This window comes from Apteryx rowi, unplaced genomic scaffold, assembly GCF_003343035.1.
Source record: "Apteryx rowi isolate R43461 unplaced genomic scaffold, aptRow1 scaffold_100, whole genome shotgun sequence".
In the NCBI taxonomy this organism is placed as follows: Eukaryota; Metazoa; Chordata; class Aves; order Apterygiformes; family Apterygidae; genus Apteryx; species Apteryx rowi.
In genome coordinates, this window is record NW_020447198.1 from 1623116 (window position 1) to 1647425 (window position 24310).

The window sequence follows — 24310 nt, forward strand, 5'->3', positions numbered from 1 at the left end:
TCAGTTGTTCATTCTGATGAAAAGAACTGGAATTTACCTGGCTAGTCTACGTTTGGGGGATAATTTAGTATACGTAACTTGCTATTAATGCTATTTAACGATAACAGTATCTTTTTATTTCTTGCCTTTAAAATTAGTTATTTCCACTGTACAACTCTAACTTTTTTTTCCCTACCTGATCACAGTTCCTCCTAGTTTCCGAAAGCGTTACAGGGAGTGGGAAGCTGGTAACGTGGTAGACATGGGAAGAGGCGGAGAAAATAAAGATGTGATTATCAACAATCCCCTTTCTCTGTACTGCGAGACCAGTGCTGTTCCTCCTCCGGTTCTTACGTGGTACAAAGATGGACACCCTCTGAGCTCTAGCGATAAAGTACTGATCTTACCAGGTGAGCATTTAAATATGRCATTCCATGACCTTAAGAAATGGCGCTGGTACTGGAATTTTCAGGTTAATAACAAACTTCTCCTGATCAAAACACTGTATTAATGTTCTCAGGCCATTTCGTCTTTCTTGACTGGAAATGCTTCTCCCCAGTGCTCAGGCTTAAGCAAGCTGTTTCCTTTTTTCATTTAAAATTTAGTTCCTGAAATGGGGTGAACGTCAGCATTTAACTTTCCTATGATAGGCTAGTTTTGGGTGGCACGTGTGAAGAGGGGTACGGATCGAAGGGCAGTGGTGGGGATGACACCTTTTTGTCTCCCTGCCACTCGTCTGCTTGGAGACTAATGACAGCCACTCCCCAAATATATTCCTAATAATATCCTCTCTTTCTAAAGCTATTTAAGGGGCTATCCTTTACCTTAGGAATAGAGTGAAAAGTAGAAATAGTATGGACCTATAAGCCACAGTATGGACCTACCAAGAAGTGAATTTTTTCAGTCAGTACAGTTCTACCAGAATATTTTGTGGTTTTATTTCCTTTTGCTGATTAGTCAGTTCTCTGTCACCTTGCTGAGAAATATTTCTCTTTTCAATTTGCAGTGTGGCTGCATATTACTGAAGAACGTGTATTCCTTCCCATGGAATTAATTACTCTTTCCTAACATTTCGTTATGAACATTGCTGAATTCCAAGTAGCTGCCAGTAGAAAGTAACTAGGAAATAAAAAATCTTCAGTTACTTATAATTCGGAACAAAGGCTGACCATTCATAACTTTGCTTGCTCAGGTCTCCAGCGAAATGTGGTGTGGAAGTGATGGAAACGGCTTGATTTAAATCTTGAACGCGTTTTCCTTCCAGGAGGCAGAGTGTTGCAGATTCCACGGGCGCAGGCTGAAGATGCTGGGAGATACATGTGCGTGGCTGCAAACGAAGCCGGGGAAGCGTCCATTCATTACGACGTCCGCGTGCTCTGTGAGCCTTCCTGCTTTCCTTTTTCTTTCTAAATGAAAACTACGAAAAGAGTTCTGCAGAAATGAATGAAGCATTATATTCTAGGATTATTTAGCTTCTGAAGTTTATAGATTCTATATATTTGTAAATTATGAAATGAGTATGTTTACATAGGGTACTAGAGTTTTGAAGAAATGCACAGAATTACATGAAAATGGTATTAATGCTGTTAATTCTATATGTTTATAAATTATTTTTATAGGCACTCAATGGCATTACCCCATCCAAATTCACCATAAAGAAAGGCATATGTAGAAGTCCTTTTTTTTCTTCTCTTCTTACATTGGTCATAATTTTCTACAGTATCCGGCAAACACCCCGAGTCTCAAGTGAATTGCTGATTTAGATCAATTGATGATTTAGATCACTGAATGCCTGCAGGGTCCGTGCTTTGTATGATCCATTTATAAGCACAGCACAGAAGGCTTTCATACGCKGCTTGCATTGCCTGTTGGTGTACTCAAGGGCTTTGCCTTGGGAAGTGCTTATATCTCTACTTCTTGTATCTGCTATGGAAAGCAGTGATTTATTGTTAGGAAGAGGAGTCAGCCTCGGAAATCCTCCTTTGTTCTAGCAGCAAAGAACATGACAGACTAGCTGGAAAATTAGTTTCCCCTCTTCTTTTTTATGGCTGCTGTGAATAAGCAGCTCTGTGCAATCCCTTGAGTTATACTGATTTGTTCCAGTTGAACTATTCCTTTGGATTTTATTTATCTTTCACTACATTCGTTGAAGATTTCACCACTTCATTTTGCAAACCCATAYTTTGTGTATGGTTTTGCTGCTCCAGCATCTTAAAAAATACCACTGAGCGATACTAAGTCACAGTATTCTTTTGACGTTTTGTTTTTTTGTAGTACCGCCATCCATCGGTGGAGCTGATGGTGACCTGCCTGAAGAAGTGACTGTGCTTGTGAACAAGACTGCCRCGATGGACTGCGTGGCAAGCGGCAGCCCTACTCCAAGTATTACCTGGCAGAAGGATGGCCACCTCCTAGCAGAAGATGACAAACACACATTTTTATCCAATGGAAGAAGGTTACAGGTAGCGCCAAGTGAATAACTGATTTTTAGCATCACAAGCACACCACCCATAAAGACGAATTTGTCTAGATTTGCTGAGTGTGCAGTTCTGGGTTTTTTTGGTTTGGGGTTTTTTTTTTTGTTTTTTCATCTTGGAGGTGCTGCCAGCCTAAGGAGTGTCTGTCCCTTGTCCATGCCCCTCAGCGACTTATCCCCWCTCCTGTGCTGTTCCCTCAGTTGTGCTGACTTAACTATTTGTGGGGTTGTGCTGTGAACTGCATCAGGGAAATCATTTGGTTTCAAATAATGTTGCAAACAGAAAGCTTATCGTGTAGAACAACCTATTGCTGTCAGTTTTGTTTGAGTTTCCTTAACAGTATTTAATTTTTGCAAAATTTAYTTTCTCTAGAAAATAGTCTGTCCTGAAGAAGAAAACCCCACTCACTTCAATCGATAGATGAAATCAGATGAARTTATTAAAACAGAGAGCTGAACTTAGTTCCATCTGTTCTTGCACCATGAATTAGGAATGCAGTAAAATACAAAAAGCATATAGAACATGGAGATTTTTATTTCAAWTATTTGGGAAATAGTTRTTTTGTTATTACTTTTGAATTAGCTTAATATGACAGATACTACGTTGGCTTTTCTGGAGGTCTGAAATGCACAAGTTTTGAAAGGAATAGCATCAGTGGAAGTTTCTCAGGTTGGTTTCTTCATAATACTGCAATTTATCCTACAGTAGGGCAAAAAAGCCCCARTGAAACAARCAMACRCAAAAWACCCTGGAAACMCCCAAACTTGATGCTTTAACTGTAAGCTGTCTTGTATATGAGCTCTACTACAGTCTTGTTTCTTTTTCTTAGATCTTGAATTCCCAAATAACAGATACTGGCAGGTACGTYTGTATTGTGGAAAATGTAGCTGGAAGCGCCAAAAAATATTTTAACCTGAATGTTCATGGTAAGTGTATTAATCCCTAATTTGCTGACTGTTTACTTTCAAATATTATTTTAGTTTGAATATACTTATTTTAGTGTAGTGCTTAGTAGCTTTAGTAGCTTTATGCATGTAAGTCATCTTATCGGGTGTAATGGAGATTCTGACCTAATAGAAAATAGAAATCAAATGCAAGTTTAAAGTATCTTGGTAACACGTCCTTAGTAGGGCTTTTGATACYRCATGGCCTCAGCTSGTTGTATGTATTCCCTGTAGTTGGACATGAACATTGAGGGAGCCTCGTGTTTCGGTTGTGTACGCTGTGTAGGCTTCCCTAAATCCTGAAATCATTAATTACAAACAGGTTGCATAATGGTCTGCTTTGACATGTTTRTGAAAAGTGGTTTCCAGGAGAATTATCACTGGAAAGCATTAAACGAGTAGCTAAGGCATTGCAAAAGCTTACATTTTCTTTTGTTTCCCCTTCAAGAGTCCTTTCTTCTCCCTTTTTTTTTTGTTGAGTTACAATAGTGTTAAAATAAATACTGGCCTTTGGCTTCACAAATCTAAAACAAACACAATCAAGAAATTGCAATGTTTTCCATTATTTAAAAAAAAAAAAAGCAACTCCCTATTACCTTTCCAAACCTCTCCTGAAAGCTTCAGAAATTTGGGATGTATCCAGTTAACGTTTCAGAGTTAACCCTAACTTCCCCTCCTCTGTCTCTGCCCGCTGTTCATTCCACCGCTTTTAGCTTTCAGTTCTGAGCTGAAGGTCAAGCCAGCGTTACTCCCACAGAATACTCTGCACAATTACATGTTAAAACCTATCAAGGAATAACRGCAGCTACATCGTTACCCACTCTAACACTACACGTCGGAGACTTGTATCAGGGTCTTCTGCATCCATATGGCCAGTATCCTTTTCCCCCATTTTCCGGGTCCTTGTCAGCTAGCTGATCTTCTGCATTACGTACTGGATAGAAGTGCTCTCTTCTCTCTCTTGCTTGGATGTAGTCCCAGAATCCAAGGGATTTYGTAGTTTAGGTTATTACATGCGGAGGAAATAGAGATTGTTCTCATACATGTATGCAACAAATTTACATGCTAAAWGACACAAATTTATAGTATTTTTCTCTGCTCAGTGATATGATTAGAGAGCCAGAGAATCCTGTTGTCATGGGGAGAATTTGCCCCGGAGTCCTTCTCCGAGAAGTTCTGTTCTTCTTTCAGTGGAGTCTGTCTGGATTTCCTGATGTTCGAGTTTTGTTTTTAAATCAAAATGTTTTGGCTTTCCTTGACGTTTGCGTTTTAATCTGAACTTCTTGACTTTAAAATATTTGTTTATAATGACCACAGTCTAATAGTATTATTTTAAAATAAACATCTGTAGGAAGTGTCAAACTCCAGCCTAATAACACCATTTATTTAGGACTATTAATCTTTGAATGCAGTTTCATTTGAAGAGTTAGACTATAGATGTTCAGGAAAGGACCAGCCAGGCTGTAGCACTGATGAAAATGCATCATCACTGAGCCGCATGATCTTTGTTTTGTCTGTGTCAGAAAAAAGATTATTTTTAGCGTTTCTGTATGTTTCTAATATAACTGCTTTCATAAATTTAAATACAGTATGAAAGGATACACTCTTTAAAAAGTTGAAAAATACATCTCTTATCTTACAGGTGAATAATAAACTAAAATAAAACCTTCTAAAACATGGAAAGTAAGCATCCTGTAACCTGTAAGCAATCCGTAACCTTAATATACAATATAGATAAATAGGTGGTTTTCATACTGAATGCTAAAATTGAACCCATTACTGTATCTATATGCATATGCAAATACATTTGTGTATATAAATCACATAATTATGTAAAATGCAGTGCATCTGTGAGTGTTTTGCRCATGCAGTGGAAGGCTGCATTATTTGAAAATAGACCACAAATAGTTTAAGCAAAATTCATTAAAAGATAGCTCAGGTTGTGATATTTAATGTCCCACTGTCTTGCACTGCCAGTAATCACATCTATGGGAAAGTAACTAAAAGTAAATAAATGTAAATAACGACAAAATGTCATCAGATCCAAATCCTCCATTTATTCTAGTGAACCATTTTATACTCTTTTATATCAGGGGACATAGCCCTCACTTATTCCAAGTTGAAAAACATGGGCAAAGTCACCCATTTACCTTGACTCCTCTTTGTTTCTGCAGTGCCACAGAGGAGCCATAAACTTGGCTTAATGACTGCTCTGTGTCATTCAAGTGACAGAAAGCAGCTGGAGCATTTCGGGTGGATATGCTCCAAAATATTTTAACATTTCATTCTTTGAAGAAGAGGATTCCATGTGTTCTTTGGAATGATTTTTCCACCCAGTGGAGCCAGGAACATGCCTTTGCTTTCCTCTTAAGTGTTTTATATATCCATGCTGCAAAAACATGGAAACTAAGACTTGGGATTTATTAAAAGGAAGAGATTTATAGTTACTTTGTTTTAAATAGTAATTGTAGAAAGGTCAAATGTTAAAATATTCTTGTCTTTAGAAATAGTGGGACTTGTAAGCTTAAAAATGCACCCTTAGAGCAATGCACTCATGCCAGACTTTTAAACTGCTTAGCTCAACATTACACAACAGGTTTGTCTGCTTAACAAAAGAGCTCTGAACTAGATCAGAAGGAATCGTTTGTGGTTCTCTAGAATGCAAAAATAGATTTTATAAGAACAGGAGCAGGACAGAATATCAGCAAGAAATGATATACCCTCCCAAATATTCTGACAAGGTAATTTTAGTCTGTCTTGCCTTACATAGCAAATGTTCTTGGGAGTACAGTGTTTTATAATTAATACTACATTAGTCAGGAATTACAGGATCTCTTGTAGGTTAGTTAGCCTTCCCAAATCCCAAGCAGGAAAGGATTGCAGGTGAAGTTGCTGAAGTTTTTTGTGAATTGTAGGAAAAGGGATGACAGCTGGACTGGCTTCAGCCCACATTTCCAGATACATCCAGAAAGCAGAGATCAGTTCATAGGATGTGAAAGATGATTTCAACTTGATCCTTTGGCATAACTCAGCAATTCAACTTTATTTGGTCGGTCAGGATCTTGTGGAATATGGGTTGCTGACACGTTGATGGATACTCTTAATGTATGTCTTCCTGCAGTTCCTCCAAGTGTTGTTGGTGCTAATCCTGAGAACTTGACTGTGGTGGTGAATAACTTCATCTCTCTGACTTGTGAGGTCACTGGCTTTCCACCTCCTGATCTCAGCTGGCTCAAGAATGGAAAACCTGTCAGCTTGAATACTAACACTTTTATTGTGCCTGGTGAGGAATCTCTGCTGTTTCTACAGCCCTCGGACTTACCCTCTGTCTGTTTTGCCTTGATAAGGGGGRCGGCCATTTATGAAGCCAGTGTATTCTCGGTATCACTCCAGTGAGCAGACTTACATCAGTAAGACACTTGACCTACTGTGTTTTTAGAATATTTAATAATATCTTGGCTGCTGCGTGGGTTCACTTTAAAAGGAAACTAGCTCAGACTGAAAAAAGTGAAATCAACTTTTTGTGTGAGAAAGACTAGAGAGCAAGTCACATAACAGAGGTGCCCGAATATAGGTATTGGTTAAAGCTGAGCCACCTTGACTCACCTCTCAAAGGGATGATCAGAAATTGAGGTGGAGATTAAGATAATTTCTGTTGCTTTAAATGGCAAAAAATAACAACCCTACCATTGACTTCAGTGGGGAATTAGATTAATTCATAGTAAACTTTTAACTCTCAAGTAGAAATCCTCGTATTCTGAGGTCTTTTTACCTATTCCAAGGCCCTCAGTCAATAAGGTCCAGGAGTGCCTGTGTCATTTCTACCCCTCCYGCTGATCTTCAGCCCAGGGTTTCTAGTGCACGTCACCTGCTGTGGCTCTCAGTCCTGTCCTGCTGCTATTACGTGGTGAGGGGCTGCATTTACAGCGTAGATTAAAGAGCAGATGTAGAAATTGCTTAATGACRGTAGAGAAGAGACATCTATGGAGATTAGTAATGTAGCCGCAGAGAGTAGCTTCACGGATGGAGACGGGTGAGACTACTGAATAAAGAATGGGATAATGACAGATGTAGGTGGARAGAGCATAGTTATGTCAGCAGAGAGAGATTAGCAGCTGTAAAATATACAARTCAAACAGGAGTATTAGTGGTCCAAATTTGTAATTAACAGCACCAATTAAATTTACTGTAAAATTTTAGTTCTCTGGTATTTTTTTGCGGGGATTAATGAGCCCTAATAACCAATGGCAATGCAGTGCTTTTTTGAATAAAAGGTTAATATAGTGCCTACGCTCGGTCTGTCGGAACTGCAATTTCAAAATAACATTTGAGATTGGTATAATAATCACAGAATAAATCTGAAGTCTTCTCTCTTTACTTTAGGTGCTCGGACTCTCCAGATTCCCCGAGCCAAACTATCAGATGACGGTGAATATACTTGTATTGCCAGAAACCAAGCTGGGGAAAGTCAGAAGAAGAGTTTCCTAACTGTCCTTGGTTTGTTTGTTTGTTTTTWACTATTTTCTGAAATAATATCAAGTGCTGTGAAAATGCAGTATTTTATATTTTTCCTTAGGTTGTTTTTCCCCCCCTCTGACAAAACAAAGGCAGAAATAACTCTCAGCTTGTTCTTCAGTCCCCCCAAGCATCAAAGACCATAGTGGAACGTCGCTGGCGGTGATGAATGTGAGAGCGGGCACCCCGGTGATATTAGAGTGTGAATCCAATGCTATCCCACCACCAGTCATCACATGGTACAAGAACAGGCGCATAATTTCAGAGTCTGCAAATGTGGAGATCTTAGCAGATGGGCAAACGTTACAAATCAAAAGTGCTGAGGTGGGTGAGACTTGTGGGATGCTGCATCTGCAACTACTCCACTACTGTTAAGCAATTGTTTTGCCCTTTATTGGTGTGTTCCACGAGGTGTCAATAGGTAATTTATTTGCAGGAGGCCTTTCGTTCTGTAAAAAGGACTTAGAGTTGAATTCTAATCGCAAGGGCAAAGGCTGTTAATATCACTACGCTGTAGCGTTAAAATAAGATCAACGTAAGGATTTATTCTTTTTAATTCTAGGTTTCTGACACTGGCCAATATGTGTGCAAAGCCATAAATATTGCAGGGCGCGATGATAAAAATTTCCATCTTAATGTTTACGGTAAGCATATGCAGTGTTATCTACAGTAATTATTCTAATACAGTAGACATTTTATGGTGGATGGTTCACAATAAGCTTCCAACAGTATTTGGTAACCCAACTTTTCATATTGCTTCCATTCGATTTACAGTGCCACCAAATATAGAAGGCCCTGAACAAGAGTGGGTCAATGAAACTATCAGCAATCCTGTTACCTTTGTGTGTGATGCTACTGGAATTCCTCCACCAACATTAATATGGCTTAAGAATGGAAAAACAATAGGTAATGTTCTCTTATCCTCTTTTCTGCTCTTTTCTCCCCCTTTGGGGTACAACTGTGCTGTTCTTAGTCTATTTGTTTCTTCGTCTGTCTCTAAATAGACTCTTCTATTAACTGATCAAAATCCTTTTGTTTTGTTTTGAAATTTTGATGAAAAGTTTTCACAATCTGTGTTTGCTCTCTGTGGCCTAGTTTGAAATGATCCCTTATTGCTTGTTTTCAGAAAACTCCGATTCTCTTGAAGTACATATTTTATCAGGGGGAAGCAAGCTTCAAATTGCTCGCTCTCAGCTTCTAGACAGTGGGACCTACACGTGTATTGCCTCGAATATAGAAGGAAAAGCTCAGAAAAATTACATCCTTTCCATTCAAGGTATGGTATGTGAGTGCGGTGAGCAGAACTGGTTAATAATTGTTGGATATGGTGCTCTATCTGCATTAGAGACACTGAGATAATATAAAGATGGGGAAAAGTGGAAAATTAGGACCATCGTTTCTATCATTTGCAACCAGTGGCGAAAGAAATGGTTAGACTATTATACCATTAGTCAGAAATTTGCATAAAAAAATGTTCTGAACATCTGATTGCATCGCAGTTTGAAAATAGTAGGGAATTCTGTTTATGTTTGTTGCTGATCCCTGGTGAGCCCTGAAGCCACGTAGGTTGCTCTAAGGTGTCAGAAGTAGAACATCATCCGTGGTTTCAAAAGGAGTGATGCTTGGTACCTTTTTTGCCATAACACATAAAAGGAGATAGCAAAGAAATACTGGCAAAATGTTCTTATGAGAGAAATGAGGTGCAGTGTAGTGAGGAACGCTGAACTGTCTCCTGCCTCCCTTATACTGCAGCCGTCCTCGCTTTCCTGCGTTCTCGTTGACCTCAGTCCCATAGATTACGCTCTTTCCTCCCGCGTTGAATCAGCCGCTTACTGCATAGCGTCTGCAGCTTTCTGCCCGTTCCCCCCGGGCCAACACGTCGCGCTTTCGGGGAGAGGCAGCATGAACTGCGAGCAGTGCGCGCTGGTGGGTGCATGGGTGATAACGGGCTGTCGAGAGGCCAAACGGGACTAACACCTGCTTCATCGCAGCAGTCTGTCTTCGGGGGTGTTATTTCGTATGTGTCCCCCTGCCTGCCAGTGTCCCCCAACTTTAGCAATTGAATATGCTYGATTAAGCTGCTTGTTTGGTCAAATTTGACTGAAATTGCCTGAAACTTATTAGTGGGACAGATTAGCTTGACCAATAGCGTGACTATATCATCCTTGTTCTCTTAAAGAATGGGTGAAAAATGGTCACTGGTTAGGACTGAGTAAATACATGACTGTTAGCAGGAATCCGATGGTCCTGATGCAATAGAGCTTTTGACTGATTTGCTCTAATGCTTGCTACGCGTGTGCTCAAAGTTAAACAGGCACTTAATTGCTTTAGTGATTTGGGATTTTGTCATAATATTATTGTATAAGTTACCATTTGAGCAGATAACTGTAAATATTTAATGTAATGACAAATACAGATTTTCTTGTAATTTTGTAAATTAGCAGTTTTAAGGAATGATGAAAATGACTTTTGATTTCATCTTTGCAGAAACCTTTCTGGAAAGAATATGAATCATATGCTTTCTAAACTTGATTTGTGTGGAGAAATTACAATAAGCATTAGTATTTCTCACCTGTGTTAGTGCAATGTCTCTTGCTGATGAATCTTCTCTTCCCTCCATCCTGCATTCCCAGTTCCTCCTAATATTGCTGGCTCTGAAATGCCCAGTGAGGTCAGCGTGCTCCTGGGAGAAAGCATCCAGCTTGTCTGCGACGCCAATGGAGTGCCTGCCCCTGTTATGCACTGGCTTAAAGATGGAAAAACAGTTGCCAGCGATGAATTACAAAGAATAAGGCAAGCAAAGATTAAGCAGACTTTGCATTCTCTGCTTGTATAATTTAAAGCATAAAGAGGGGAGTTAGGACACTGTTGGGCCTGAACAGTCTTAGGTTGGCCGGGTTAAGACATCCTCTCCCTCTTTAGCTTCTATGATTCTAGCACRTTTTGTGACTACTTTGATTTTCTGCTCTTCAGATACTGTTTAAAAGGTATGGAGTGTCATGTTTGCACGAAGGAAGTCTAGTAACCCATAAAATGTCTGTGGAGTGATACGTCTGTCCAAYTTGTACGTGTCTGGCTTTAATTCAGAGAGTCGGGATTTCAGGGTGATTTTCTAGCTCTAGATCTAGGTCTGAATGTATTCTGGATCACGAAGCAGCCTTTTCCCAGGCACTTCATCCTTATCCTCGTTGCGCAGTTGCCGAGGGGGGGCCGCACCGCAGAGAGGCCGTACACCGTGGAGCGTGCCACCTGGCAGTCAAGAAATACGCAGCTGCCATTACAGGCCTAGGCGTTAGCCGGCAGGGGAAGACGGATGAGTGAATGCTCTTCCGCTCGCTAGGCTTCCCCTCCAGCCTGGCATGCAGGGCGCGAAGGGCCTGGCCCTCGTCGCCCACCGCTATCCGCAGACACCGGCAGGCAGGCTTCCCGCCCCGCTCCCCTCCCAAGGGGATCAGACACAGCCGTGCCCTCTACTCCAAACACTGGCTCTACTCCACACACGGCTTTCTGGCTTTGATCCTGAAGGTCTGAGGGTCTGAGGGAAAGCTAAAAGTGCCAGTTTATACTTTGGTCCAGTGTAGAGGTTGATGCAATATGTAATACGGCTGGAACCAAAACCTAATACAAGCTAAAACAGGACATCTCTAGGAAGAACTTCCTAGCCTCTCTCTAATATTAATATTTTGCAGAGAAGAGTGGTTTTCTAGCCAAATTTCCCAAGAGGACAGAGCGAGTTGATTTAAATGTACAAAAACGACTGTTTATTTGCCAGGTCATAGGAATATGTAAACAAACTTACTGTATTTTATGACCTTCCTTGTAGAGTAACTCCAGATGGCAGCACATTAAACATTTTCAGAGCTCTCACTTCTGACACAGGCAAATACACTTGTGTGGCTACTAATCCTGCAGGAGAGGAAGACCGAATTTTCAACTTGAATGTATATGGTGAGTTTTTGCAGATGTGAAACTGAGATCTCGCCCGTAATCCTGTCTTTGTGAGTGCTCCCCAGAGAGGGCCAAGCAGTGAATGCCTGTCTTCAGGGTAATACCGCGTGCATGTGGTTCCGATTTCCTGTGCTGTAGATATCACAGCGTATTACACAGGATGTTCTGTCAATGCAAAATGGTTGCAATAGCTATTAATCTGTTTTGGGGTAAACAGAAATTAGTTCCTTTGGTGTATTTCATAATACAGGAATTCTACTTGTGATGATTTTTCTTGTAGAGGAAGATACACTGGGGGCCGATTTACCACGATACTACTCCTTTGTTGTATTAGGTAATCTCCATAAATTCCAGTCAAAGTACCTCAGCTAAAACCAGGGTAAGATGCAGGGAACTAATTCCTAAAAGGGTCCCACCCCTGACCAAGAAATAGTTTAGCTGGGTTTTAAAATAAGCACAGAAATAAATAAGATTTTGAATGGAATTCTTCTCTTACACAAAATGACACAGAGAAGACAGCATAATTCTTCTTTACCGGTGCAGGGTGTGGACGTTCTAGTTTGTGAAAGGTGGGTTTATGAAATACTATGAATAGCATGAAAGAATGATGAGTTCTGCACAGGCAGTGTTTCATGGAGATGTAAGTGACCATCCCAGGTAACCACTGGGAGATTCAGGGTCAACTGGAATATTAGGGTGAGCAGAGTAACCAGAGATGACCTTTGACAGAATAAATAATGGTAATACTGAATAATAACCACATAAGCTCTTTTTGGCACTACACATCTGTGGAGAGATTGTTTTGATCGGTTTGTGTTATTGGTTGTGGTGCAAGCTATAACTACTTAAGTGGTTTTATCTGTGCAACTGTCATGGTGGGTGATGGGATCCTGCATCAGCCAGGGCTTGGAGATGCATGTGTCTAGGCCTTCTTTGTACAGTCGGCCCTTGTTGCTCCCAAGACCAAAAGGCTTTCAAACTAAAATATAAAACCAAACAAAAAGACAGACGGATTACTTACCCAGTCACTTTGACATTTTCTGTATTGACAAATTTAGTCAGCGTATAGGTTTAGAGGTTAATATACTAACTTTCCTCCTGCATGATTCCAGCTCTCACCTTAGGCTTGATTAAGTAGGTAACTTGACAAAACTTGGCCAAGTCCCCTCTGGTCCCCAAGGTTCATCCCATTCCCTCTAAGGCTTGACCACTTGCTTCTTCCTGCGATGAGCTTCAAGCTCGGAGGCTCCCCGTTGCTTGCCTTGCCCTGCAGTCTCTCAAACTTTTTCCTCCCTGAGCATGCTCGGTAGCTTCCCCAGGAAAGGAGCAATTTGTATCCCATACCATCCGATTACAATTTCTTCATTTATAAAAAGCACAACCCAGCCGTGAACAAATAAATAAGAAAGAGGGTCGCCATTCTACTGTGCACCTGGTTTTGCATATGTAAATGGATATTAATTAGTGCTCAATATTATTGCTAGAGGACTTACAGTTTGCAAAAATTGGGCAGCTTCTTCCTAATGCATTGCCTGTGGGGCATTAGGTGCTGGATTTTTGCCTTGGTTTGGGTCGCTATCTTGTTTAATATCTCCCTTTTCAACATTTACAAAATGTAGTTCCACCAACAATAGCCCGTAATAAAGATGAACCAGAGGACCTCACTGCCCTTGCGGACAGCTCCATAAATATTGAGTGTACTGCTTCCGGAACCCCACCCCCACAGATAAACTGGCTAAAGAGTGGACTTCCTCTTTCTATCTCCTCCCAAATCAGGTTGCTCTCAGGTGGACAAATTCTCAGGTTGGTTTTCAGTTATTTTAACTAGATGAGTTATCCGTTTTCTTCTGCTGTGCCAACAGAGCTCTGCTAATATTGTTGAAAACAAGAATAAAATTTGATCCAAACCATGCCATATTAAAGGCATAATAATATATTTCATTTTCAGCTTGATTAAAATGTTTTTTTTTTCTTTAGACTTGCCAGAGTGCAGGTGTCTGATGTTGGTGTGTACACTTGTGTAGCATCTAACAGAGCTGGAGTGGACAACAAGCATTACAATCTTCAAGTTTTTGGTAAGCTTCTCTGAAATGCTGTATGCAAGGAAGAAAGTGATATTACTTGACTGATTTCTTAACCTAATCTTCTGTTTTCTTTCTCGCCAACACAAAGTTGCAGACTTTCACAAGTATTTCTTATGTAGATAACCTTTAGGAAAATGTTCACTTTTCTAGAAATTTTTCATACGGAAAGTGTTTTAACCCTCAGAGTCCTACTTGAATTGGCACCCATAACGTGCCACAGATTTTTTTAGGTTGAATAACAATGTATAATTTCCAGTTGAATTTCAGCACACGTATTAAACATAAATGTAATGAGGTGAGGAAATGCAAAAGGATAGCTGCATTCCATTTGTTTTATATGAAGTGTTAACTTTTGGGTGTACTTGGTATTAATCCGATCTTTGTTTCTCTGCAGTGCCACCGAGTTTGGATAATGCAGGAGGAACAGAGGATGTGACTATAGTAAGAGGCAATTCAGCTTCAATGCAGTGTTTTACCAATGGCATTCCTACCCCGACTATGTCATGGTTTAAAAATGGACATCCTTTAAGCCTTGGAGCTCACTTGACTTCAAAAAACCAAGGAATGGTTCTTCATTTTGTCAAAGCAGAGATTGGCGATACAGGCAAATACACCTGTGTAGCCTCAAATGATGCTGGAGATATCAGCAAGCACTTTTCTCTAAAAGTGCTGGGTAAGTGTTAATCTTTCAGTCGAACAAAATGTGAGCAGTAAGTGTCTACCCAAGAGAGAAATTTTAAAATTTCTAGGAATAAGAAATATTTTTAAGAAAGATTTTCTGTGATAAATAAGGAAATGGAAGTTACCTAAAGATGTGTGAATGTATAATATAATGTATAGTTGTCCTCAAGATTTTCAAAGTACATAAATATACTAATTAATAGTAAACTGATTTACAGAGTAACTTGGTTTAAACAGATAACTTTGGTTAGTAGAAATTCAGCTTGACAGGTTGATAATCAGCTGCTGTAAACTGGCATAGCTGCAGTTAAAACAGCTAAAGGGCTAATAAAAATCTTCACTGGTATATGTAATATCTTTAGCCCAGAATTATGAAAACATTTTCTAATTACTAATTTAAACTCGCAAGATACAGAAATTACTAGACAGAGGCAGAGGGAAATTACATGAGGTGCTCAGTGGATTCATGACCCAGCCAGAAATAATACTAATGCAGACTGATTCTACAAACTCCAAGCATAAGGCCTGTGTATCAGGTTTTAGAGGCTGTTTGGGTCCCTGAAGAACGTGAATGGTTTCCCTTCCATAGAGCCGCCTCGTATCAATGGTTCTGATCAACCGGAAGAGCTCTCTGTGGTTGTTAACAACCCCCTTGAACTGCTCTGCGTCTCCACTGGCATTCCGGTCCCCAAAATCTCGTGGATGAAGGATGGGCGCCCGCTTCTGCAGAATGATAATGTTCATGTCCTAAGAGAAGTGCTTCGAATAACCAGTGCGCAGGTAAAGCATTTGTTTCAAAATGTGCTCGGTTTGAAAACAACCCTGGAGGAGTTTGCAAAACTGCCTCCTCTGAGATGTCCTAAAAAGCTTCCCCAAGCTTCCACCTGCATTTGCAATCAAAGAATATATTTTTCAAGTCTTGCCTTGGAGTTTCTCATGCAGAACAAGCAGTGCTACCATAGGTTAAGACATGACCAAGTACTTCTACCTCTTCTGCCCATTAGCTCAAGTACCTTTCAGAGTACTGTCTTTTTTTTTTTTGCTGGTGCTTCTTGACACACAGCAGAGCAATCAATGCCAGGGACTCGTGTCCCTTTCTGGTTTTATTTCTTTATTTATTCTGTACATGTATTGTTCATTGCCTGCCTTTTTGACTCATGTTACTGTCTCCTGCTTTTTTTCTTTCGTATTTTATATTTCCTTCTCAGCCTTTTTTGTCTTTCCATTACCCCAGATTTTCCTACTATTTGTTTGCTTGTCACATATATAGGCCATAGTTCTCAGAGAAAAATTGTATTTTCATCTGTGTGCAAATTAGGAAAAAAAATAATTAAAGATGATACAAAATGTTTTAGACCAATTCAGGCTATAAAAGAGTCCTAGGAAAAATAGCCTTTATAAAACTGCGCTAAGAAACTAAAGCTATATCACGTACAGTCAGCCAGTGGAGTTCGCCAAACACAAGTGGGACAGTGCTTGGAAAACAGGATGAACAGTCCGATTGCTGCTGGTTTTGTTTGGAAGCAAATGCTCCTTGTATTTATAATGAAGAGTTTACAGAAAATAGAGAGCRTAAAGCTATTAATGAGTATGCATGCAGAAAACTTTCCTTAGTACCCATAAGTGACCCTTGCACAGACTGATACCCACAGTCAGTTCTGTATTCATTGATAACCGATTGCAAAAAGCAGCAAGAGGAGAAGAGATTCTTGTAGGAGGCACGATTTTCAAAGAGATTTTTGGGGGGCCTGCAGCTTGCAAGCCACCTCTGTACGATCCTGCCCTGGTAAAATAGAAAAGTTCTTGAGATTGTTTGTTTTTTATTTTCAGGCATTCTCTGTCTATTGTCTTTGCTTTTAATCGCTGCCTGATAAATATTGCTGCCAAAGTTTGTATTTCACTGTTTTTCTAAATTGTTCCCGTATCCTGAAATTTCTCCTGAAGCTGCTTGGGTGTTTCTAGGTGGAGGACACAGGGAGATACACGTGTTTGGCATCCAGCCCAGCAGGAGATGATGATAAGGAATATTTAGTAAGAGTGCATGGTAAGCCTAATTTAGGAAAAAATATTATTCCTTGATTCTGTAAAAATACTGAGGTATGTATCAGTTTTCTCATTTAACCAGTTACATATTATTAAATATGAAACGTTGTGCTTTGAGAAAGTGATAGTTAACATTTCTGTGTATAGGTAACTATTCTGAACATTTCAGATGATTAAAAGGGGAAGTTTTGGCTGGTGCAACTGCTTTCTGTTATAATTTCAAGTGTTATATTTTGAATAACTAAGTTATAGATAGAAGCATACCTCATCGTTTTTCAGTTGGACTGAGTTTGTTGTTGTTATTGAAAAAGGAACAAGTATACTGATATCCATAATCTTAGTTATTCAGAAGAAAGAGATAGGAACTGTATCCAGAAATGAATATATGCAATGAAACGACAGAAAAGGAAGTATAAACAGGACTTCTGCAGTTTTACAATAAGCATCAGGATTCTTTAAAATTATAGATCCCAGCTTTCTTGATGAACAGTTTCGGGAACTTCTGCCATCTCTGCTCCATCTGGTTTAAATGCTGGTATCCTCACTGAGAATGGACTTTGAATTAATTTCTGACAAAGTAGTTTCTGGTGTGTGACTTAAAAAAAAACCCAACAGGTTCATCAGTTAAACAAAGGTGATATACTTAACACAGGTCTGGAAAAATAAAACTACTTAATAGGCACTGTAGCTTTGTGTTTATTTTACATCTTGAGAAATAAAATAGAGTTTTTCAGAGAATGATCTTAATGGTAGCTCATATGTGTGCTGTTAATTGTATTTCTTAATTTTTGCAACAGTTCCTCCTAACATTGCTGGAACCAGTGGTCCTCAGGACCTCACTGTGTTGCAGAACAGACAAGTTATACTGGAATGCAAGTCAGATGCTGTGCCGCCTCCGACAATCTCATGGCTTAAAGATGGAGAACTTCTAGAGGTATAGCGGCTACGTTACTTGTACTAGTCTGTTGCTCCCTTTATTTTTTACATGTAGTGCTTGAGGTTTCTTACTCTGCTCGCTTGCCCCTTCYGTGCAGTCAAGTTATGGTGCCTTGCTTTCAAGAGAAGCTGAGTAGCCCCAGTACAAACACAGTTAGTCCTAAATGAGTGCCTGAAGCTAGCAGGCATGTGAAGTGGCCGTCCCGCTGTTACTTGTTCTTTTTTCCTTTAGGGGGATCCCTTGCTCCTTCTGGATCCTCTGCACAATCCTAGAAGCCTTCGGTATACTCCTGAATGGCTTCCCAGGAAAGGTAGCTGAGCAAAGACTACACTGTGTTTCCTTTGGGTATATTATGCATCCTCGTATTCTAGCAGCATTTAGAAAGGAATTTAAATTCTTTACATTGAAAACAAAGAAGCAGATTGCTAACTACCACAGTTTTATATCAAACGTTGCCTTTTTCACTCAGAATTAGAGGTCGTGTCATGTAAGGCAGCGAATCCTTGCCGGCTGAGGGGTAATCAACAAGACGAGAATACTGTCAGCAGGAAGTTTTTTTAATCGTGCATCCTCTCCTTAGGATCACTCATATTTTTCAGTCAGTAACTAGGTGCTTTCCAGTTGATCCATTTAAGTTCAGTTATTAATTGAACTTAACCAATCAATAATTTCCCCCCATTTTGATCTTTATTTGTGAATAAAGAGGAAGCAGATTTGGCTTATGAATTGCCTCTCCTGTAATTGTAGTCTTCATCCAAAATTTAACTGTGTTTTGTTTATGGTGAGTGCAGATGCATGTTTTATGCAAACATCTCAAATACTTCCCTGGAAGATATTTCTGTAGTCGGATTGTTTTGGTTCAGGCAATTTCAACTTGTTAGTCGCAGTAATACTGACAAGCATCTTGTTAGCAAAGGTACGGAGTGGTCGTATCAGAAATGTGCACTGTCTTGAGACCGGTTCCAGTTTCACTTCTCATTAGTGCTTATTAATAAGTAGGAAAGTATGCTAAAATAACAGCTGCTTATGAAGTTTCCAGCGTTTTACTGTCCAAAGTCTTTCTCAAAAGGTCCTGCTTCTTTGCTTTACTTATGACATCCCATCCCTCAGACTCGGTCTTTTTTGTAAGTTTAGAAGCATGAAGTGTTAGTGGAAAAAGCAAGAATATTGAGAGAGATTGTCTTACGGAGACTGAGGGCTGCTACCTTGAATGAAGTAGAGAAGGTGGCTAGAAACAACCCTAGGAGAAATGCTCCTTCCCTGAATGCTCTTCATTCATGGTGTGAGACTTGAGTATTCATTTCGCTTCAGTTTTTAGGTCTTTAACTGGATAATGATTCTTTATAAAAACAAGTTTGATCAAGGTGTGGAAGTTAAGTTTGTGAATATTTTGGGGCTCAGTCTTCCCTGAAACCCTTGCATTTTCACTAGTACTTGAGATTGTTTACTTTTTCTAAACATTCTTAACTAAAATAAAGCATGAAGAGAAGAAACCACCCTTAGAAGTTATTTGCCAGAGAAGAAAGAAGCAATAGAAAACACGATGATAGTCGCAGATATTCAGCTGAGCACTTGTGAATTAACTTTTGTTGTATTAGTTCTCCTGTTGCTTCAGGAGAAGCAACTTCTCTGCGGGTGATGTCTGAGACGTGTTGGTTGGGCAGTATGGTAAATCCCCTGCCTTTTGATTTGTAACAAAGTAGGGAAGTTTAATATCTAGAGTTAGCTCTCTTCTGACACTAAATTTGAGTTACAGATTTCATCCAGACTCAGGCCTCTTAATTTGTCATGTGAACTTTAAGTAGCAGACTTAGGTTTATTTTATCCCCTGCCATCGTTTCCATTCTTCAGCTTAGCTTATATAAATACGTACTACAGATGTCAGGAAAACGTTGGTGTCCTACTGAACGTGTGGTTGCTTTCTAAACCTCAAAGAAATGTAATGACTTACTAATATTAAGCAGTTGGCAAAGAGCTCTCCTTGGGCATGGAAAGGGATACTCTGTGGCATATGATTCTCCTTATCTTGGAAAAATTGAGGTCTCACAGTGATGAGAGAGGATTGGAGGAAGTCAGGCTTTCAGATTGCAACCTTATTTCAATTTAAAACATCCCTGCTTTTTGAAACAATGTCATAGAGGAGAGAGCCTTTCCTCCTGGTTTTGTCGTCTTCCACTGTGCAGATTTCAAGGTTTACTCAAGATCTCTGTGTGTTTAACGATGTGACTGTGCAGCACCAACATATATCTGCTGGCAGAACAGTAGGAAGATCTGGCCCACAGCAGCTTTGGCAGACGTAGCCCTTGCACTTTGCACTGATTCGGAAATTTCACCTGTGAGGCTCCAACACCGCTGCTGATTCGGCATCCGTAGGCTGGTCAGCTGGTGCTTTGTGTGACACCAGAGCACCAGAGCATGGGCGCAAGTACAGGAGAGTGCGGAGCTGGAGGAGCTTCAGGTAGCTGCTGTAGTTGCTATCCTCAGATTCTCTAGCCAAAAGACTAGATGAGAATATCAGCTTTCATTTTCAATCAAAATATGGATAGCACGTACTGAAAAAACTTGAAATCATGTTGTTTTTCTACTGTTTTTTGTTCAGTCATGATTTTGAACACTTGTAGTTGGTATTACTGTTAGCCATTCATTCAGAAAAACTTCAACTTCTGGTGGCTCTTTAGCAGCTGCTGTAAAATCATTGTAGAGCTGAAAAGAGTGGTATCCTCGTCACATCCAGAAGTGCTGGCTAGTAAACTTGGGCTAAACTCCGGTAGTCTCTTTATGCTGGATGCCTCCTGGTCAAGACTGTACTGTTTGAAAAACTGTGTAGGGGAACTTGTATTTCTTCTGCCCGTAGTGTGCGTGGATTTGGAAAAAAGTAAATCCATAATGTACTGTTAGTTGCCCCATTCTATAAAAAACACTAAAGCCCTTTGGCTATGTAATCAAAAAAGCCTTCTTACTCAGGCAAAAGCCCCCGTAGGGGTTTCAAGGTGGAACAAATAAGCAGTGATAATTTTTCTTAAACCCAAATGAAATTTTCGGAGAGGGGTAATTAAGCGTTGTTCACCCTGTTATCTTCACTGACGTGTAAACAAAGTTAAGCCAGCAATGAATTCAGCGCCCTCTTTCTCTCTGGTATCCTGTTAGGAGTCTCGTTACTCTGCCGCAAAAGACGGCTCTGTCTTTGCATGGAGAACGAGGGTGGAATTAAACCTGTCAAACTGCCTCTCTGTCTCCGCAGGGAACGCCTCGAGTTCGAATCCTGTCCAGCGGGCGATACCTGCAGATCAATAACGCCGACCTCAGTGATACAGCGAGCTACACCTGTGTGGCAAGTAATATTGCAGGAAAGATGACCAGAGAGTTCAGGCTGACAGTACACGGTAAAATCATGGATCCATTCTTGAGTATGTTAATCTTTGCATGGTGTTTCCGCTGGAGTCCAAATGGCAGGAAAGAAGTATTTACTAGTCTCTTCATAGCCAAGTGTGGGCCGCTTAGGCTATGTTTAAACTGTGGGACCAGGTGTATTTCCTTGTGTGTGCCACCATCTAGACGAATTCTTAGAGATTTGACTGGCATCTTGGAGATTTGGGTTTGTGTTCGTCCCTGGCTTGGCTGCCAGTTTTGCAAGTTACTTGGAAGCTGTGGCTTGGTCTCTGCACCGACAGTAGGAACACAGGGCCTGAAGGATCTTACGTACCTTGCTAGCTGTGCTGTACTGTCGTAGGCATTTTTGTACTTCCTAACTTTCCTTTCAAACCTATTTATTTTCTCATTTCTCTTCTGAGGAGAAACTGTTCTATTACGACATTATGGTGATGATGGGAAATTTTCTTCCTATTTCTATGCTTTTCACAACCCAGGCATATGTACTTGCCTCCCCCTTCTCCTCCATGACTGTCCTTTCACTTGAAAAATTCTTTTTTCTCCTTAATTTAGTTGGAGAACAATGGTATCCACTCCAATCCTTGTTTTGCTGAACTAAATATGCCAAACTTTTCTGCTGTTTTAGCTATATGGTAATCTTTGCAGCAGCTTGCAAAGATCATCTTTACAGAGGTCTCAGACAAACTTTGTTTTTCATTCCCTACTGCATCATGGCAATTACCGCGTGCTACACAAAATGGTAAGAAATTTGTCTGTGCGATACCAATATTGTTGCGATCATCCCCATACCTGTTACTGTGACTGTTTCTGTGTGACTAGTTTCAATCAGTGCAGCATAAAGTTTTTTGATGCATCACCCGGGATTTTACCTTTACAGTCGCTCCTACAATCCGAAGCAGTCCTCAAACAACTGTGGTGCATATAAACGCTTCTGCTCTTCTGGAGTGTGTTGCAGAAGGGGTACCAGCCCCAAGAGTTACGTGGAGGAAGGATGGAGCTATTTTTTCTGGAAACAACACCAGGTATTGTCCAAGAGTCAGAATAAATAGTCTTCAGTATTTTTTTAAGAATGTATTAAGGGAAGTTTGGTCAAACATCTTGGATTTGCCAATTAGTTTTGTTTTCACAGATCAGAACTAATGTTTGTACTGTACTCTCAGATGGACCCAAATGGGGAACATGCTGCGATAGAAACTAGTTTAAAGAAGTTATTCTACAGAAAAGTAGCAGTGCCAAAGGTTTCTCCCTTTTGTTATTAAGAAACCAAAAAACCTCCTTTGACAACCTAAGTGTAATGATTTCTCCTCTGATATTGAAGATTTTTGACAGTGAAAGATTTCAAAAGTGAAGGATCTTTACATTTTTTGAAATGGATGGAGCTTTGGGATGAAACCAAGCAATTTCATGCAGATCCAAAGCTACCTGAGTTTACCCTGTGAAAAAAGAAAAAGAGTCACAATAAATCTAATACAATCAAATGGGAAAACTGTATGTGGCCAAATTAAGATGCCACATATTTAGGTTATTCCTAGTGTGCCCTGAGTCATCTGTTTCTTCCACGCTATCACAGTCGTCTGTGATTCCCTTTATTGGGCAGGGGGGCAAAAATCCATGGCTTTGTTTCAGATATTCAGTATTAGAGGATGGCTCTCTACACATCCACTCTGCACATGTGACTGACACAGGAAGATATATGTGTATGGCAACCAATACAGCGGGCACTGAACGCAAACGAATTGATCTGCAGGTCCTTGGTAAATATTTTGCTTTTAGATAATTCTACATGTTCAAATAAGTCTGAAGTATAATTCAGTTATATAACTTTTCCCATTTGGGCAGTATCATGAAAGCTGATCTTATTTAAGGAGGAGCCTGGACCACAGAAAGGAGTTCTGTCAAGTTGACCAAGCTCTCCAGGCTGACCAGAGTCTTAGGTTTCTTCTCAGGACCACCCTTTATGGAGCAGGCAGTCAGTTAAATTCAGTTTCATGCTTAAATTCTAGCTGATTCCAGTTGGTCACATTGGTCAAATTCAGTTTTAATTAGCCCCTTTTTCCTTGTTGTTTAATTTAAAAAAAAAAAGGAGAGAGAAATTTACAGTCTTCGGAATACAGCCCACAGGTTCATGATTAAAAAAAAGTATTTATTCCTTGTTATTTGTTGTGTGCGTGACAACGGGAAATAGGAAGAATTGGCACATTCCATGCTACATGTTTAGTAAGTTTGTTAATGTCGAGTTATCTTTATTTCTAAAAGTCAAGTGAACGTTTTCAAACAGTTAGCTCTGTGTTTATGGAGATGAGGTGTGGTGTATATAGACAGGAGGTGTTTGTGTGCCTGTGCTTACAGTCGTTCTGAATAACTGGGCCTTGTTTGCCCTTCAGTTCCTCCAACTATTGCTCCTGGGCACAGCAATATTACAGTTACTGTAAACGTGCAGACCACTCTGCCTTGTGAAACCACGGGAATTCCCAGACCAGCAGTCAGCTGGACAAAGAATGGGCACCTGCTTCATGTCGACCAGAACCAGAATACCTACAGGTGAGAGATGTTCTCTTTTCACCATGGGTTTACAGTTTTCAAGGATTAATTTGGGCACTTCAAAAATCTAACCCTATTTAATCTGATCTTGTATGGTGGCATATTCAGTGCTTGGCTTACCTGAGGAGAAGTGTTTCAATGGCTCTACTTTCTTCCCTTTTCTTTGTTCAGGCTTCTGTCTTCAGGTTCCTTAGTAATCATTTCTCCCACTGTGGATGACACTGCTGTCTATGAGTGCTCTGTATCAAATGACGCAGGAGAAGATCAAAGAGCAGTTGAGCTCACTGTTCAAGGTAGAGGGGATTTTGCTATTACACCTGTATACCCCAGAATTTCTTTGGGGTATTTCAGTGTTGAGATGAGATTTTTTTTTAATGGTTCTTTTATGATACCAATACCCTTAAGTCTCTGCTCTTCCCAAGTCAGATTATTTCTGTAAGTTATTTCTAAGAATTTGTAAAATGAAAATTGGCAAGTGACCCTAACTCTGATCTCCTTTTTTTAGTGCCCCCATCCATAGCAGATGAAGCCACAGATCTCTTGGTAACAAAACTGTCTCCAGTAATAATTTCCTGCACGGCTTCTGGGGTTCCTGTTCCCTCAGTCCATTGGACCAAAAATGGCATAAAGTTGCTTCCCAGAGGAGATGGCTACAGAATTCTCTCTTCAGGTACTGTGCGTGATTGGAGCTTAGCCACAGAAAATCGGTGAAAGGGGGTCATTGTGCATATCTAGAATTAAAAAAATAAGTGCAATCCCCCAAACAGCCAG

The 24310-nt window shown here is 40.1% G+C and overlaps 1 protein-coding gene across 1 annotated transcript in view; it reads left to right on the forward strand.

The window, feature by feature from the left end:
* Positions 1–24310, forward strand: part of HMCN1 (hemicentin 1) — a 189280-nt gene that overhangs the window by 134678 nt on the left and 30292 nt on the right. Inside the window, exons 55-78 of the mRNA XM_026062720.1 lie at positions 186–389; positions 1244–1357; positions 2254–2441; positions 3286–3382; positions 6522–6683; positions 7784–7897; positions 8037–8239; positions 8478–8559; positions 8690–8821; positions 9042–9191; positions 10549–10708; positions 11739–11863; positions 13483–13666; positions 13841–13938; positions 14342–14620; positions 15218–15408; positions 16591–16672; positions 17469–17605; positions 20850–20991; positions 21876–22020; positions 22625–22752; positions 23383–23539; positions 23711–23832; positions 24045–24209. Of these exons, the coding sequence (XP_025918505.1) occupies positions 186–389; positions 1244–1357; positions 2254–2441; positions 3286–3382; positions 6522–6683; positions 7784–7897; positions 8037–8239; positions 8478–8559; positions 8690–8821; positions 9042–9191; positions 10549–10708; positions 11739–11863; positions 13483–13666; positions 13841–13938; positions 14342–14620; positions 15218–15408; positions 16591–16672; positions 17469–17605; positions 20850–20991; positions 21876–22020; positions 22625–22752; positions 23383–23539; positions 23711–23832; positions 24045–24209 (3561 nt within the window). The remainder of the gene's footprint in view (positions 1–185; positions 390–1243; positions 1358–2253; positions 2442–3285; positions 3383–6521; positions 6684–7783; positions 7898–8036; positions 8240–8477; positions 8560–8689; positions 8822–9041; positions 9192–10548; positions 10709–11738; positions 11864–13482; positions 13667–13840; positions 13939–14341; positions 14621–15217; positions 15409–16590; positions 16673–17468; positions 17606–20849; positions 20992–21875; positions 22021–22624; positions 22753–23382; positions 23540–23710; positions 23833–24044; positions 24210–24310) is intronic.